At 40.8% G+C, this 18,937-nt stretch overlaps 1 protein-coding gene across 5 annotated transcripts in view; it reads left to right on the top strand.

Annotated features, from left to right (window-relative positions):
- The window catches only part of EP300 (EP300 lysine acetyltransferase), a 136,075-nt gene that overhangs the window by 72,981 nt on the left and 44,157 nt on the right, over nucleotides 1-18,937 (top strand). For 2 of the 5 annotated variants that reach the window (XM_075833531.1, XM_075833527.1), the window contains exons 18-22: nucleotides 337-597; nucleotides 776-864; nucleotides 5,767-5,877; nucleotides 7,252-7,308; nucleotides 13,906-13,983. In XM_075833531.1, coding sequence (XP_075689646.1) covers nucleotides 337-597; nucleotides 776-864; nucleotides 5,767-5,877; nucleotides 7,252-7,308; nucleotides 13,906-13,983 — 596 coding nt within the window. The remainder of the gene's footprint in view (nucleotides 1-336; nucleotides 598-775; nucleotides 865-5,766; nucleotides 5,878-7,251; nucleotides 7,309-13,905; nucleotides 13,984-18,937) is intronic. The other 3 variants (XM_075833530.1, XM_075833528.1, XM_075833529.1) reach the window with 3 other exon arrangements.

Below are 18,937 nucleotides of genomic sequence, written 5' to 3'. Positions count from 1 at the left end.
AGAGTTGGTTGCCAATCTGCCAGTCTAACCGTTGTATTTCTATTTCAACCTTTATTTTGTACTTATCCCCTGCTTTATTACTACAGTGTATTAAAAAATAGTTTGACTAGAGTTGAAGGTTAAGTAGTTTAAAAAGAAATGTATTTTGTTGAGTAGCCTGTTAAATGTGTATTTTAATATAATTGGCAACTCTGCTCCTTTCATTTGGTGTTGACTTACAAAAAATACATTGGTAAGTAAATCCCATTAGTTATTGATATGATTGTGCTTTGCTATGTTATTTTTTGCTTTGCATCATCTCAGACCAGTAATGCGTTATAACTTCTTATGATTCAGAAAAATACCTCTGTCCTGCAGGATTATTTTGAGATCGTGAAGACTCCTATGGACCTGTCAACCATTAAACGCAAGTTAGACACAGGGCAGTACCAGGAACCATGGCAGTATGTGGAAGACATCTGGCTGATGTTTAACAACGCTTGGCTATATAACCGAAAAACTTCTCGTGTCTACAAGTACTGCTCAAAGTTAGCTGAAGTGTTCGAACAGGAGATCGATCCAGTCATGCAGAGTCTGGGATACTGTTGTGGCAGAAAGGTTTGTATAATTTTATCATGTTTAGGATTGTCAATCTCAAATACTTTTAACTGCTACATGTATTTGGTAAAATTATCGCTTTGGAAGAACTTATTTATATTACAACTAGCATTAGATACTTGTTTGTTTTTTTTTGTTTTTTTTTAAAGACATACTTACACTTTACACTGTCTTACAGCTTGAATTTTCGCCACAAACCCTATGCTGTTATGGCAAGCAGTTATGCACTATTCCACGTGATGCTACATACTACAGTTATCAAAATAGGTAAGTACTCTCAGAAAAGCATCGATGTGTAAGCATTGAAAATGGAGTAATTTCAGTCCAATGTAAAAGTACTCTGGTCCCTTTCTAATCCTTACTTTCCGGAGTGTAGTATTAACACAGTAGAAAATTGACAAAAGAGCAGCATTAAGCCGCCAAGACGACAAGCACCGGTTACCCTACTAATCTGACCATACACAAGATGTTCGTTGGCCGAGCACTGCTTTGACCAACAGCCATCTTCCTTGACCCTATAAACATGCATGCTTAGCCAAGCATGCGTGTTTATACAATAGGTTAGAAGGACACGAGCAGCTACCAGAAACTTATGGCAGCGGTTTATTTCATGGCAGAATAAAGTATCCGGTATGGCGAAATCCAAATCTGAGTGCCCCCATACACATTAGATTGTCGTCGAATCCTGCCATAAAGTAAGGGATCCACAAAGTGTGCTTGAAACCGCAAAATGTGCAGGAAAACCTGTTTTTTAAATGTTCTAACCATTTATATACCGGAATAGTTCTGATCCCAGGAATAAGTTGTGAGTGAAATTGCTCTTTTAAAGGATTTGTCACTATCCTAGCACACTGATGCTTTGAGATAGGGAGCTAACCATTCTAGTACCTGGACTGTTGAGTGCAATGTAAGAAAAAAAGAATGACTTATTTTGAGATGTGCCGTTTCTCGTCACCCTATTTCGGCTTCTGTTTGTACCCTGCCTGTAATCAATAGATGTCTTTGCTTCTATGCTCTATTTAGTCATACGCTTAATCAAGGTACTTAACATAAGTTTGTCTGCCACTTAATTCGCAAAACGTTGACTGTTCGGTGTGGGCAGGCATTTGGTTTTGATTTTTTTTTCTCATCTGAAATGCAGATGAGTTCTGTGAAGAGCCACATCTTCAATATCTATACTAAGAAGTCGAATAACCCGTCTATTTTATGAGCCTAGCGCATTGTGATAGTCCGTTAAATCAATACCTGAAATAAATATCAAATTAAAAAAGGGGTTCAATGTAATGTCACCTATAAATGTAATTTTTAAACACAAAATTGCTTCTGTGTTCAGCTTTTTTTAAAATTATTTTAATCCGTTATCGGACATGATGGCTACAATCCTTAAATTTGTGACCCGTAATAAGCACTGAAAATCTGCCGCAAATCTGCCACATGTGAATATGGCCAATGGGTTGTTTTCGCATGGTTTAGCAGCAATAAATGCCATTATAGTGAATGGGATTTTCTTAATTCCCATTCATATAAAACGAGTGGCAGCGAGCCTACCTTTTGGCTTAGTGTTCCTCAAGGTTAAGAGGCAACTTCTCAATCTATTTTACTAAGAATTTGTGTACCGTTTAATACGGAGCGCTGATTTTTCTTTTCTACCGTTAAACTTCTTACAAAGTAAAGTACTTTTGTTGTAGGAAGTGACAATAAGGACTGCAACATTAAGAATTCCCTATTAAATGTTATTCCTTCTGATCTAACAAAAGCTCATGAATGGAAGATTTAGGGTCCTATTACATGTAAAGATGATTGCTTAAGACTGGCTCTGATCGCCAATACTAGCAATTTCACCTTCCCAAGACTTAATAATCGGGTGTTTTTTTGTCATTTGTGATTGTTTGTGCAATTGCTTTCCCCCTCTCATGCGGTTTCCATTATAAACAGGCGGATGCCTGTTTACCCGTGTGGATGTACGGCTAACAAACGAAAAATTAAGTCAGTGTAAAAGATGCGATCAACGACAAATCGGCGAATTACCGCTGATCGTTTGCGTTTTCCTCAAGGAACACTCGGCAATGATTGTCTGATTGAACAAACGTTTCCAATCAGACAATTATCACCCCCGTGTAAAAGGCACTTAAGTACTAGCATGCTTATTTTTCTACAGTTTTATTTTTTTTTATTCAGTCCAGCAGGAGGCGCTAGAACCTTTAGCGCTTCTGATTGGAGGAGAGCCACTGACTGACAGAACTATCTTCCTGAAGTGCCACTCGCACATCCTTTTTTATAGGGGCTGTGGCACAGACTAAAATCATCCCAGAACTCTAGTTTGGTGGGCTGTGTAGTTCAAAATGCTCATTGGCATCTTGGATGCCTATATTTAAGGTGACGCATGTCTCATGACTGTGGCACTTTTAAACAGGTTTTTCCAATGGGCGCAAAGAAACCCTCAAAAAGGTGACCGGTTCAACTTTACTGGCTAGCATTTTACTGAATCTGATATCTTGGGTGCTGGGAGGATGAGAGAAGGTTAGATTGAATTTGTGGCTCTTCACATTAATGACGTACTTTAAAAATGATTGCTTTAGCAGCGCAACATTGCTAGCGTCCTAGAATGACTTAGTCCATTTGTCATGTTACGAATTTGTTCTCAGTTTGTCGTTTTGCTCCGCTATCGACTGTTCAGAGTAAATTTCCTCTTACTTGGGACAGGTATGTCATTAAAAAAAAAAAAAAAAAAACTTTCCGTTCCTTTAAGTGTTTTTTAAAATTCTCACTGCATGGATAGTTTAACCCCCTCAAAACGTTATCTGCACTGACCATTTTTTCATTTTTATATCCTAGTCTACTCCTATTGATGCAAATGCTTTGTTTTTAAAGCATTCCCATGTGGAATAAGCTAGTGATGCCACGTTTTTAAAAAAAAAAAAAAAGAATTTCTCCCTCCCTATTAAACATAAACACGCATGCTCCGCTGAGCCCCAGATATACCTGCTTGGGAGAGATGACTGTTGGCAAAATAAGCAATAGGATGACAGCCATATTTTGTGTGATCAACGAAGGCCCCCTTCATATCACATTAAATGCCTTCTGTAGGAGGTATACGTCGAGAGAGTCCCTGGGCAGAGCACTACCTGAGGATGGCGCTGCTTCCTGCGGTGGTATCTCCAGTGACATAACTGTCCACATATGGACATCACTGGAGCTTTCCGATGTATATGTTTTAACTTACACCTGTGGCAGATGCCATACAGCTCCCATGTTAAAAATAAAAAATCTATATATGACGTAATCTTTATTTGTGGGATACCTCAGGATGAAATGGCGTCTACCACGTTATTCCGTTTAAAGAAAAGGGAAAAAAAGGTATGCTGACGTATTCCGGACTGATGGAGGCTAAAAGGACACTCTTTTGGCTTCTGTCGGTCTAATGGAGCCCTATGGTCACATTTATCGTGTACGTTAGGAGCTTTCCCGACACGCTATACATGATAAATGTACGGCAGAAACGTGATCTGAAGGGGGCCTAAAGAGGCCTCCCCCCATGCAAACCAGTTTAATGGACGGTCCGCCTTGGCAGATTATTTGTTTTATTGTTCCAATGCATCTAAAATAGAAAATGAAGCAACTTTACAAGTCGTCTTTACTGCTTAAGGACGGGTGCAATGGTCCTGGTGCTAAAATCAACACTAACTTTTCAAAGAACTTATGCTAATTTAATAGTATACCTGATATACATCAGCTTTGCAAAATTGCTTACTGTTAAAATTTAGCTGTTTTATCCATTCAAATTCTGTGACATGCTACTGCCACTAGGTGTCCCCCTTACTGTCATCTGCTCTCTACTCCCTGTTGTCAAGCAAACCCTGTCCCTAGTTATGGAGCAGAGGACACAGACTTCAGGGAGAGGGGGATGTGTCTATTCACAGCCAGCCCATAGACTCTTATGGAGGGGGGAGAGAAACACAGACACTATACTGGTAAGAGTTATGTCACCTCAGTAACACTGCTCAGTACTGCTGTATAATGTCCTCTATGCTGCTGTGCTTAGAAATGAGAGAGAACCTGCAGAGGGAAAACTGCGGGGAAAAAAAATGCAGAATATAAGTGTATATAATGGCCAAAAATGTTTTTCCTCATGTATACACCTGAAAACTTATTCTAAAAAGTTAGGTATGCATTAAACTTGTGCCAATGTATATGTTTTAAATTCCGCTACCCGGACACCCATGAGAAAAGATAGGCACAGTTTTCACTGCACTAATGGAGCACGGCGTATTGAACAGTGGCAGTTGTATATTACTTGGTTCCATTGGGCCCGCTGGTCACGTGACTAATCATATGATCGCTGAGATGTTGGTAGCACGAGTGGGCTGATGAGTTTAGTAACAATTGTCACTATAAAAACCCCAAAAAATAATGTCCTCCCAATGGTCCTTTCTGACCGTAAAGAAAAAATAAAATAAACATGCCCCCTTAAAAATAAAAAAATCTGCTCCGTCAATCATTACTGTAGTGCTAGTCACAATCCAATTACCCTTAAATGGGGAGGGTTCATGAATCCAATTTTAATTTTAAAAAAAATTAGTCTCTTACAACGTTTTTTCTATTTTTTATTTTTATTTAGGTGCACTGGAACAATAAAATAAAACTATATGATTGCAATGGTGGACCTTTTTTAAGGAGCTCGCTTTATTTATATGTTGTGACTTTTTGAGTCTAAGCGGAGCAAGATGACAAACTCTACCCTTGTCTCTGAACCTTGTTTTATTAGTTTTTGTTTAATCTTTCCTTTAATTTGCTGTAATGATTTTGCTGCTTGTAATCCCATTCCAAGAGAATCCTTTGCTAATCTGTGCTTTGCATTGGCTTTCTGCTTTGTCTGTCTGTCTTGTCTGGCTTTTGTCATGCCCGCCCCAACCCTGCTTTTTTTTTTTTTTTCTCTGTTTTATGTTCATTTCTTGCCCTTCCCTTGCTTGTTCCTGTGGTGGCTTTGAATGCAATGAAATCCCAAAAATCCTTTAAATTAAAAAAAAAAAAAAAATTAAAATTAATTACCCGGGCTCGTGGCTTGGCCTGATGTGACCTCCTGCGTACACCCTGTGTCTCTCCTGCAACATCCTCTGACTGATGGCTTCCCGTCTTACGTGGTTCGGCTGTGGTTGCGTGAACGCACAGTTCACCCAAATATGGCCTTCTTGCTGATAGGTACCACTTCTGTGAAAAATGCTTCAACGAGATCCAAGGCGAGAGTGTGTCTCTAGGCGATGACCCCACACAACCGCAGACGTAAGTTAAGATCTTCTTATTTAATATTTCGTGTGTGTGTGTGTTGTGTCTGTGTGTGTGTATATTTATATAGATCAGTTAACATTGCTATGTTGGTTTTTTTTTTATGTGAACATCTGCATAAGAGGTCCATGGTCTTGTGGTATGTCAAAGTACATTGCAAGCTTGATATTCATCGCATAGGGTTTACTGCTTGGTATTGCTTAGAGTTTACGGCCCATTTAAGTCTAAGGTTATGTTCAAATGGGAGCGTATGCTTTTTTTGATTTTTTTTTTTAAAAGGGCTACTTTAACACATTGCTATCCAAACCCAATAGCCCAAAAACGGGCTAATATACAGTGTGTAATTTGTGTATGGTTTCTATGTGCTAAGTGTATACAAGAGTGAAAAGCGATGAGAAACCTATACGCTACTGGGAACGTTTTTTTACAATGAAAGTCATTTTGCATACGATATTAGGGTTAAATAGCTAGATTTAGGCCTAAAAGCTGCCGGCATGATCCTAGCAGTATTGTCACCGTGACTTTAAGACTCCACAGTTCGGGGTACAGTGCGCCCTATGGTGCTACTAGCGGCAGTTCAGCCTGTGCTGATGCTTTTGATTAGACCTAAATAGAGCAGATGTGCACAGCTGGTGACTTCACGCAACAGCGTCTTCTTGCCCACTCCATTCTGATGCAGTAGGCTACGTGAGTATTACATTTTATTCACCAATTTTTAAAGAGTTATTCACAACTTAAAGACTTATGGCATATCCATGGGAGTACAAGTGCGAACTGAAAGAAGAACCGTGTAAGCAATGAAGAGGCACCGTGGCCCTTTCAAACAGCTGATGGGCTGAGGTACCGACAGTCAGACCCCCAACCCCCAAATTCCACAGCACCGGACCACAAGTGGGTGCACGCCTCAATAGGACCAGGACCACGGTCCTCAATACTGGGCAATCGAAAAATAGACCAGGAGGCAGCACTTCCAAAAAACAGACCGCTTTAATCCCCGTGCAACGTTTCAGTACACAGTACCTTTCTCAAGCACGAGACAGGTACTGAAACGTTGCACGGGTGATGAAAGCGGTCTGTTTTTTGGAAGTGCTGCCTCCTGGTCTATTTTTCGATTTCTCCTTCGGATAGGCCATTTTAATAACCTGGATAACACCTTTAGGTTGGGAATACCGCTTTAACTAAGGCTGTGGAGTACCCAGAATTACTGTCAAGTCAAGATTGATCAGTCACTCGAAAGACCATGGCAGAAGCCTAAGCCTCCTCTGTATGGAATGGAAAGGCATGGCGTGTATGAAAGAGGCCTATATTTTATTTTCTCCACATTTTTAGTGTGTCTTGTTGTCCACTGATTTGGTTTTGTGTTCGTTTTAGAACCATCAGCAAAGAACAGTTTTCCAAACGGAAGAATGACACTCTGGACCCAGAACTGTACGTAATTGCTGTCATTTTACTTTTTCAATGAATATTTTAGAGGGTATTTTAATTGCAGTCCAAAAGGAGGAAAAATTTACTTCCATATTCTGTTTTTCTTTAGGCATTTTTTATTTTATTTTTTTTCAACGACCTAATCCCCATACATAATTTAGATTATAGCCGACTAGAAATGAGCTAAATGGGAGCTGAAACTGACTTTGAGTTAATTGTTTAGTTGTGCAAATGACTTCTAACTGACAATAGGTTCAATATTGATCTGTCCAGTTCTAATGTCTGATCAGCCAGGTGGAGTCACATTTCTTTTTGTTTCATCCCTCCTTCATGATTGCATCCCTACTTTTGATTGCATGGTCTTTTTTTTATATTAAAGCTATATAGGGGTATACATGCACTTTTTTTTCTTCTTTACATTGGAGAAATAAAATAAAGCAACTTTGCAAATAGTCTTGATTAAACACATCCTGTCCTTTCATTGGGTAGCAAGACGTAGAGGACAGATGACAGACCGTAGGGCTGCAGGATCAGACTACACAGGGTTTCTTTGTATGGAAACAAACCATGGTCTGCACAGACATAAAATTGTGGGATACTTGTTAATAAAGGCTATTTACAAAAATGTGCAAATCTTTTAAGGGCTAATGGACACGGTCATGGAGCCATACAGTTCAATCCTATATCTCTTTGGGCCTTTATTTTTAAACGTCCACAATATGATGTTCCATGGAGCTGGATTTTTCTTAAATCTGTGAGAGCATAAAAATTGTGGCATGCTTCACCACGTGCCATATTAGCTTACAGGGTCCATTCAAGACTTGGGGCTTATAGTCACACCTTTGTAAAACCAGTTTGGATCCCTTCATGTCCAAGTAGGAATACCTTTGTAACCCCTTCAGGACACAGCCTGTTTTGGCCTTGTGGACACAGCCGATTTTTTTTTTTCTTCAAATCTGAGGTTACTTTATGTGGTAATAACTTTGGAATGCTTTTACCTTTCCAAGTGATTCTGAGATTTGGTCGATTTTAAAATTCAATAATTATTTGTGAAAAACAAAATTTACAGAGAATTTGCAAAAATTAGCATTTTTCTAAATTTAAATGTATCTGATTGTAAAACAGATAGTAATACCACACAAAATTGTTACAAGTTACCATCCCATATGTCTACTTTGTTTGCAACGTTTTTTGAACGTCCTTTTATTTTTCTAGGATGTTACAAGGCTTAGAACTTTAGCAGCAATTTCTCACATTTTCAAGAAATGTTAAGGATATTTTTTTGGGGACCAGTTCCGTTCTAATGTGACTTTGAGGGCCTTATATATTACAACGTCCCCATAAATCACCCCATTTTAAAAACTGTACCCCTCAAAGTATTTTAGGCAACATGTCAGGTTTGAAGAGGTCTTGTGGTGCCAAAAGAGTGGAAACCCCCCCAAGAAGTGACCCCATTTTGGAATCTACACCCCTTAAGTTATTTATCTAGGTCTGATCACTTTTATGACCCCCATAGGTTTATTTTGCTGAATTTAGTGGAAATCTCACATGAAAAATAAAATGATACTTTTTTCTCTTACTGACTGACACGTAACGTGACAAATTGACGTAGACGAGCTAGACGACTACCCAACAACTAAATCTAATATTTTTAGTTAATTATGATGGGAAAAAAAAAAAAATCTCTCTTATACACTGGGATGTGGTGGGGTCACACACTAGGAACAGGGAGCTGGAGATGAGGGGTTAATCTATTTTTAACTCTGAGGGGCACACAACGGCACAGGCTCTGATCTCTCCAGCTCCTCTTCACCTACTAAGAGATCAGAGCCTGTATCTGGGTGAAAACTCACTGTGATTCATTGGACCGCTATTATGGGTCCATTGCCAGTGACTAGGCTAGGGAGTGTTAGCTGTCGGGGACAGCTACGCTCCCGGTTCCCGTTGCACACTGTCACTCATTGTGCACCGGGAAACGTTTCAGTAGCGGTTTGTCCTGGTGCGCGAGGTAACCTCCTGCCAGGACGTACAGTTGCGTCCTAGTGTGCCTAGAGGTTAAAAGGGGGTGGGGCAACCAATAGGAAAGGTTTCCCTGCATATCTATGATGTAATCTAAACCTATTGTTGTGGGGGTTTTTTATGTGTTTTGTTTTTTTTTCTTAATTTAAAAGATAGTTTATTGCAGTACAGCATATATCTTACAGAAAGCAAGGTACAAGTTTAAAGTACAAATATCAGAAAATAATGAATACAAAAAATACAGGTCATCGCAGCAATAAATTAAAGAAAATAAATAAAATGGGAGCCTTGTGTCCTTAGTCATGTAGGAGAATAGGAAAAGCAAGAGTCGCTCAATACATGGGGAAGGTGGGATTAGTGAGACATGAGGTGTGCATATATGAACCAAAGAACCATCTGAGAAAAGACATCATGAAAAACAACTAAAACATTTGAAAGAGTTTCCATGAGTACATAAATAAAGCGCAGTAGGGCATTCAGGACCTATGTGTAAATGCAATGGTAGACTATCGTAGCAATTGATCATCATAGGAAATAGTGCAGACATGGGATGAGAGAAGAGACCAAATGGGGGAAACGGGTAGATCAATCTCCAATTTAAGGGCGGGGCAGTCAGTCACTGGGTACTCTGCGAGAGGGATCGATAGTTGACGAGGTTTTGCAACCATCTTTCCCATATTTTGGCGAATTTGTGAGATCTAAACCTGTTTTTGGTACGAAATACATCTACACTACACAGGGAGTCAGATTGCATTCTGCCTCCATTTTTTTATTTGCCAAACAGTTTAACTGGTATGCTTAAATGATTTGTGAATATGAATTGTGCATAATTTAATTGTGTAGATGTTGATCAATTTATTCTTAAGTAAACTGTCAAGGGCATGGAGGAAAGTAAACCCCTGTTGCAGTACTCCAGACTGCTCCTTCAAGTGGTTAGGGAATGACCACACATGCCAGTAGTGACAAAAACCCAGATCACTATAGCAGTGATCGAATCTGTACAGAAAAAATCTTGTGGTTTATTCCATCATGTTCAGTTCATATGGAAGTATACTCCCCTAGAAGGATGGCTTCGTACGAAAGCTGTGCTGGCTTTGTGCACAAGGCTCATACCCAGGGGCGTAGCTAGAGGCTCATGGGCCCCGATGCAAAAATTCTTACTGGCCCCCCCCCCCCCACGCAAACTTCTCATGGCCGACGGTCCGCAGCTTTCAGCTGCATCGCTGGGTCTCCTAAGTGACCCAACAATGCAGCACTAGCAGCCGGGGGCGTCACTAAGGCTGGGTTCACACACACTATTTACGGACGTAATTCGGGCGTTTTAGCATTGAATTACGTCCGAAAATGCGGCTCAAAAGCGTCGGCAAACATCTGCCCATTCATTTGAATGGGTCTTACGATGTTCTGTGCCGACGGTCATTTTTTTTAACGCGTCGCTGTCAAAAGGCGGCGCGTAAAAAAGTGCCTGTCACTTCTTCAGACGTAAATGGAGCCGTTTTCCATGGACTCCATGGAAAACCAGCTTCAATTACTTCCGTAATGGACGCCTGCACATGCCATTACGGCTGAAATTACGGTGCTGTTTTCTCCTGAAAACAGCACAGTAATTTCAGCCGTAACGGACGCTGCCGTGTGAACATACCCTCAGGGCTTAAAATGTCCGGGAAATAGCCCCAATACATATGTGTCAGCCTAAAAAAAAATGTGTGTATAGGAGACAGCATAGCATATCTATAGCACTACGACCCTATCAACTATGGATAGGATTAGATACAGTGGCTGAGCAGACAGTATCACACATGATAGGATTAGATACAGTGGCTCAGAAGGCAGTATCACACATGATAGGATTAGATACACAGCTCAGCAGACAGTATCACACATGATAGGATTAGATACAGTGGCCCAGCAGACAGTACCACACATGATAGGATTAGATACAGTGGCCCAGCAGACAGTACCACACATGATAGGATTAGATCCAGTGGCTCAGCAGACAGTATCACACATGATAGGATTAGATACAGTGGCTCTGCAGACAGTATCACACATGATCTTATTAGATATAGGGCCCAGCAGACAGTATCATACATGATTGGATTAGATACACAGCTCAGCAGACTGTATCACACATGATAGGATTAGATACAGGGCCCAGCTCGCTGACATTGCGGCTCCAGCGCTGGACCCAGGATAGGTAAGAATAATAATTTTGCTTCTTTATGTGTTACTGATTATTTTTGTGTTTGTGTTTTTTTTTACAGGTTCGGTTGTTGGACTTCGGATTCGAGGACTTCAATGACGGCGTTTTTTTTATTCTCAATAAAATTGTTAATGAGGGTTGTGTTTTTTTATTTCAATAAAATATTATTTCTATGTGCTTGTATCTTTTTAAACTTTATTATCACCGCCTTAGTAATGGCCGCTGGCTGATTGACAACCTCCATTACTAAGGCGAGGCTTAATGTTAGCCGGTGCAGAGGCTACACTAACCCCCATTATTACCCCGGTACCCACCGCCACCAGGGGTACTGGGAAGAGCCGGGTACAAACCAGTACCCGACCATCTGTAGTGACGGGCAGGCACCGGGGTGGCCGCAGGCTGGTAGTATTAGGCTGGGGAAGGCCAAAAACAGTGGCCCTTCCCACCCTTGTAATGCTGCCTGCTGCTGCTGTGTTGTATCTGGCTGGTTATGAAAATTGGGGGGGACCCGACATCGTTCTTTCCAATTATTTTTTATTTTATTTATTTTTAAATGACGTGGGGTCCCCCCCATTTTCATAACCAGCCAGATACAATAAAGCAGCAGCAGGCAGCATTACCAGGATGGGAAGGGCCACTGTTTTTGGCCTTTCCCCTCCTGATAATACCAGCCTGCGGCCACCCCAGTGGCCGACCATCACTACAGATGGTCAGGTACTGGATCGTACCCGGCTCTTCCCAGCACCCCTGGTGGCGGTGGGTACCGGGGTAATAAAGGGGGTTAGTGTTCGCCTCTGCACCGGCTAACACTAAGCCCCGCCTTAGCAATGGATGCTGTCAATCAGCCGGCGGCCATTACTAAGGCGCTAGTAATATAGTTTAAAAAAAAAACACAAAGACATAGAAAAAATATTTTATTGAAATAAAAAAAAAACCCACACAGCCCTCATTAACCATTTTATTAATAAAAAAAAAAGCTGTCATCGAAGTAGTCCTGGAATCTGCCGTAGTCCAACGACCGAACCTGTAAGAAAACACACAAAAAATGATTAGTAACACATGTGTTAGGGTATGTGCACACACACTAATTACGTCCGTAATTGACGGACGTATTTCGGCCGCAAGTACTGGACCGAACACAGTGCAGGGAGCCGGGCTCCTAGCGACGTACTTATGTACGACGCTAGGAGTCCCTGCCTCGCTGCCGGACAACTGTCCCATACTGTAATCATGTTTTCAGTACGGGACAGTTGTCCTGCAGCGAGCCAGGGACACCTAGCATCGTACATAACTATAATGCTAGGAGCCCGGCTCCCTGCACTGTGTTCGGTCCGGTACTTGCGGCCGAAATACGTCCGTCAATTACGGACGTAATTAGTGTCTGTGCACATACCCTAAGGCTTAGATACAGGGCCCATGTGTGATACTGTCTGTGGGACCCTGTATCTAAGCCTACCACAAGGTAGGCTTAGATACAGGGTCCAGCAGACAGTAATCTTATACAGTATAAGATTACTGTGTGCTGGGGCCCTGTATCTAAACCTACAGTGTGGTAGGCTTAGATACAGGGCCCAGAAGACAGGATCACACAATCTGTGATCCTGTCTCATGGGCCCCCTAAGCCTGATACATCGTAGGCTTAGGGGTTGTGCAGTCCCTAAACATTGATGGCCTATCCACAGGATAGGCCATCAATAGCTGATGTGTCGCCCGGGACACGCAAATCAGCTGTTTTGAAGGGGCCGCAGCACTCGTACGAGAGCTGCTTCCCCTCCATTTCACTACTCGCTCACACTGTGAATCGCCGACACCGATTCACAGTGTGACCGGAATGAAGGGGAGCAGCTCTCGTACGAGTGCTGCGGCCCCTTCAAAACAGCTGATTGGCGGGTCCCGGGAGTCAGACCCCGCCAGTCAGGGCTAACCTTACCTTCCTCTTCGGCCGCGGCGGGAGTTCTGTAGTCTCGATGCTGTGCGCGGCGGCATAGCGCTGTGACGTCATGCGCTGCGCACAGCGCCTGACATCAGGACCTCCGCTGCCATCCGGAACCAGGAAGGTAAGTAAAGTATGTTACTATAGTAACAGGGGCCCGCGGCCCGAGTTACTGTAGTAACTTTTTATTGATGTGGTGCGGGGGGCCGTGGGCCCCCCTGGCTTCGGGGGCCCGGTCGCAGTTGCGACCGCTGCGACCCCTATAGCTACGCCAGTGCTCATACCATGCATTATTTTCCACCAATGTTAATTTTTTTTCTAGTAATATAAATAGTATTTATATTTGCCTCAAAATGTGCAGTAAAAACGAGTCTGTGAATTTTGGGGCCTGAATTTAGTCCATAATGGGGTGAATCTAGTTTATAATTTTGGATTTTTATTTTAGATTTGTGGAGTGCTTGGAATGTGGTCGAAAAATGCACCAAATTTGCGTCCTACACAATGACACCATTTGGCCAACAGGGTGAGTTTTCATTTTTGTTTTTGTTTTGTTTTGTTTTTTGCTTGTCCTTGTAAAAAAAAAAGTTTTTTACAGATATGTTTATAGGATACACGATAATTGCAGTGTTGGGAAAAAAAATAATTAGCTTTCAAAAACACATGAGTTGTGGGCATTTTTGCTATAGGAGTAAAATATCTGGTCTCATGACAATGACCATTGATCATATGGCCTATTAGAGCACATGGACATCATAAAGAGGAAACCCCATCAGAGCCGAGAACTGCTTTTTAACCCCTTAATGACCAGCCTATTTTGGTCCTTAATGACCAAGCTATTTTTTACGTTTTTGAATCGTCGCATTCCAAGAGCTATAACCTTCTTATTTTTGCATCGACATAGCTGTATAAGGTCTTGTTTTTTGCGGGACAAGTTGTATATTTTTAATAGCACCATTTTGAGGTACATATTATTTATTGATTAACTTTTATTAACTTTTTTTTGGGGGGGAATAGAAAAAAATCTGAAATTTCGCCACTCTTTTTTGCATCCTAAATCTACGCCGTTTACCGTGTGGTATAAATAACACAATAACTTTATTCAGCGGGTTGTTACGATTGCAACGATACCAAATTTGTATAGATTTTGTATGTTTTACTACTTTTACACAGTAAAAACGCTTTTTTTTCTAAATTATTTGTTTTTGGGTCTCAATATTTGAAGAGCCGTAACGTTTTTATTTTTTCGCCGATGCGGTTGTATGAGGGCTTTTTTTTTTGCGGGACGACTTGTAGTTTTTATTGGTACCATTTTGGAGTAGATGCGACTTTTTGATCACTTTTTATTACATTTTTTTAAAGTCAGTATTCACAGAAAACAGCAATTTTTCCATAGTTTTTTATTATTTTTTTTACGGCGTTCACCGTGCGGGTTAAATAATGTAATAGATTTATAGTCGGGGTCGTTACGGACGCGGCGATACCAAATATGTGTAACTTTTTAACTTTATTTTGTTTTTTTAATAGTAAAGCAGTTTGTAAGGGGAAAAGCTGGGTTTTTCATTTTTTTCACATTTTTTTTAAAATTAACTTTATTTAACTTTTTTTTTACTTTTTTACTAGTCCCATTAGGGGACTATAATATGCGATTCTGCGATCGCATTTATAATACACTGCAATACTTTTGTATTGCAGTGTATTACTGCCTGTCCGTTTAAAACGGACAGGCATCTGCTAGGTCATGCCTCCGGCATGATCTAGCAGGCATTCACTCCAGGCAGCCTGGGGGCCTTTATTAGACCCCCGGCTGCCATTAGAGACACAGACACTCGGCGATCGTATCGCCGGGTCTCGGTGGGAGAGAGAGGGAGCTCCCTCCCTCTCTCCAAAACCACTCAGATGCGCTGCTCACTATTGAGCACCGCATCTGAGGGGTTAAACGTGTGAGATCGATACTAATATCGATCTCACAGGGCAGAGCAGGGACGCTCCCAGCCCTCAGCTGCCTCTAGCAGCTGAGAGCAGGGTGATCTGACAGCTCCCTGCTCTGTAAACTTATTCCGATGCCGCAACGTAAAAAGTCTATGGCATCGGAATAAGGCCCGTTAGTGACCGACGTAGAAACACGATGGGCCGGTCACTAACGGGTTAAGAGTGGCTCCTGCTGATTTGGTGCGTCCATACATTACATAGACGGCCATTGAATGACTGGCATGTAATACTACATTTCCCCCTGCAGCGGCTGCCAGCTTTTTAAAACGGATTCCTTGCGAGACAAAGGGATTGTCTGCTTCGACGACCCTTAATTAAACTATTAGGGCAAGTGTGTGTGATAGACGGTAGAGAACCTGGTTTGTTCACGCTCAATTGATTACAATGGGTGCCTTGTACTTCTTCAGTCTAAATATGGACTTGGCGGTCGCTGCACTTGGTTTTAACAGCTCATTACGGGAGCTCTGATGTAAAAGGGGTCAAACCACCTTTTATAATCTTTGGCTCTAGATACTAAAGTTCAAAGATGAATCTGCTGATATGTATCGCTTGCTTTGTGGGATTTTTGTAAATGCTACTTCTTTTTTTGAAGAGACAAAGATTAATTTACCCGGCACTTAAATAAACAGAGAAGATTTACCAAAACTGATGCAAGAAAAAAAATTTGAAAAAATTACCCATAGAAACTAAACGGGTCGCTGCTTTCTTTTTACAAAGGTTTCTGAATGAAAGCTAAAGTCTATGATCAGCTGCTCAACTTGTGTTGCATTATTTTTGACAAATCTCTTATCAGTGAATTCTTACGTTTAATTACAGGATTTTAGTTCTTTTAATGATTCCGGCATCAAGGAGTTCTTCCATGTCATTGATCTTCCTAGTAATCTCTGCGGTTGCTTGCTTTCATGATAAAAAAATGGTCCACTTTAAATGGCCATTTGTTTGTTCTTGATAAAGTAGAAATGGGTCTGATCAAATAAGACTATTTTCATCATGTTTGTGATGTACTTCACATGATGCGTATTACGCATGCCCTGGTAAATCTGCCGTGTAATACAGCACCAGCAAAGTAAATGAGACTTCATGTAATCTCGTTTACACTTTTCAGAATTTTTGACCTGCAGTGCGTAAATTGACTTGTGGTGCGTATCTCAAAATCCACAGCATGTTAATTTATCTTGCATTTCCGCCTCAAAGTTGTATCTGAAAAGTCTGGAAAGAAAAACGCACTGAGACCCGTCGCATAAAACTGCACCTGTATATTGGACTTTGTTAATGAAAACATTTAGTCGATAAATTCAATATTTATTTGTGAAAAACACCCAAAATTGTTTCTTTTTTTAAAAAAAATATATCTGCTTGTAAAACTGATCGTAATACCACACAAAATAGTTACTAGTCAACATTTCCCATATGTCTACTCTGTTTGCATCATTTTTTTGAACGTCCTTTTATTTTTCTAGGACGTTACAAGGCTTAGAACTTTAGCTGCAATTTCTCACGTTTTCAAGAAAACTTCAAAAGCCTATTTTGTCATGGACCAGTTCAGTTCTGAAGTGGTTTTGATGGCTTTATATATTAGAAATCCCCCATAAATTAACCCATCTTAAAAACTGTACCCCTCAAAGTATTCAAAACAGCATTTAGAAAGTTTCTTAAATCTTTAGGCGTTTCACAAGAATTAAAGCAACGTAGAGGTGAAATTTACAAATTTCTGGGGATTTTCCCAGAAATTCTTTTTTTAATTCATATTTTTTTTTGTAACACAGAAGGTTTTACAAGAGAAACGCAGCTCAATATTTATTGCCCAGATTCTGCAGTTTTTAGAAACATCCCACATGTGGCTCTAGTGGGCTAATGGACTGAGGCACCAGCCTCAGAAGCAAAGGAGCACCTAGTGGATTTTGGGGCCTTGTTTTTATTAGATTATATTTTAGGCACCATATCCGGTTTGATGAGGTCTTGTGATGCCAAAAAAAAGAAACACCCCAAAAAGACCATTTTGGAAACTACGCCCCACACGGAATTAATCTAGGGGTGTAGTGAGCGTTTTGGACCCACAGGTGGTTTATAGATTTTATTAGAATTTGGACGTGAAAATGTTTAAATTTTTTCCTGTAAGATGTCAAAAAATAATCTACTTCCATAAGGAATAAAGAAGAAAAAGCCCCCCAACATTTGTACAGAAACTTCTCCAGAGTATAGAAATACCTCATGTGGTCATAAACTGCCGTTCGGGCACACGACAGAGCTTAGAAGGGAAGGCGCGCGATTTTGCTTTTGGAGCGCAAATTTTGCTGGATTGGCTGCTTGGCACCATGTCGCATTTGCGACCAAAACAGTTGAAACTCCCCAAAAGTTACTTTATTTGGGAAACTACACCCCTTGAGGAATTTATCTGGGGGTGTAGTAAGCATTTTGACCCCACAGGTGTTTTATAATTTTTATTAGAATAGGGCAGTGAAAATAAAATAAACGTATTTTTCATTTTATTTAAAAAAAAGTTTGAGCTAAATCTACATTTTCTCAACAAATAAAAGGAGAAAAAGCACCCCAACATTTGTAAAGCAATTTCTCCTGAGTACGGCAATACCCCATATGTGGTCATAAACTGCTGTTTGGGCACACAGTAGGGCTCAGAAGGAAAAGAGTGCTGTAGGGCTCAGAAGGAAAAGAGTACTATTTCGCTTGTGGAGTGCAGATTTTGCTGGATTGGTTTCTGGTCGCTATGTAGCATTTGCAAAGCCCATGTGGGACCAAAACAGTGGAAACCCCCTAGAAGTGACCCTATTTTGGAAACTACACCCTTCAAGGTATTCATCTAGGGGTGTAGTTGAGCATGTTTAACGCTGCAGGTGGTTTCCATAGATATTCCAATATGCCCAGCTTGTGCCACCATGAAAAGGCAGCTCTCTAATTATTATGCTGTGTTTCCTGGTTTTAGAAACACCCTACATGTGGCCCTAATCTTTTGCCTGGACGATCGACAGGGCTCAGGAGTGAAAGAGTACCATGTGACATTGATGCCTAATTTGGCGACTTACGAAGTATTGGTTCCCAATTGCAGAGGCTCTTTTTGGAAATAATAAAAGAAACCCCTGAGAAGTGACTCCATTTTGGAAACTGCACCCCTCAAGGCATTTATTAAGGGGTGTAGTGAGCATTTTCACCCCACAGGTCTTTTCCATAAATTATTGCACTGCGGATGGTGCAAAGTAAAAATAGAAATGTTTCCCTATATATGCCATTTCAGTGGCAAATATGTAGTGCCAAAATTTGTTAGAGACTCTGTCACCACATTATAAGTGCCCTATCTCCTACATAAGGAGATGGGCGCTATAATGTTGGTGACAGCAGTGCTTTTTATTTAGAAAAACAATCTATTTTTACCACGTTAGGAGTGATTTTAGCTTTATGCTAATTCGTTTCTTAATGCCCAAGTGGGCATGTTTTTACTTTAAACCATGTGGGTGTTGTACAGCGGAGTGTAT

Source organism: Rhinoderma darwinii, chromosome 7, assembly GCF_050947455.1.
Source record: "Rhinoderma darwinii isolate aRhiDar2 chromosome 7, aRhiDar2.hap1, whole genome shotgun sequence".
Lineage (NCBI taxonomy): Eukaryota > Metazoa > Chordata > Amphibia > Anura > Rhinodermatidae > Rhinoderma > Rhinoderma darwinii.
This window is presented reverse-complemented; position numbering and strand designations above follow the sequence as displayed.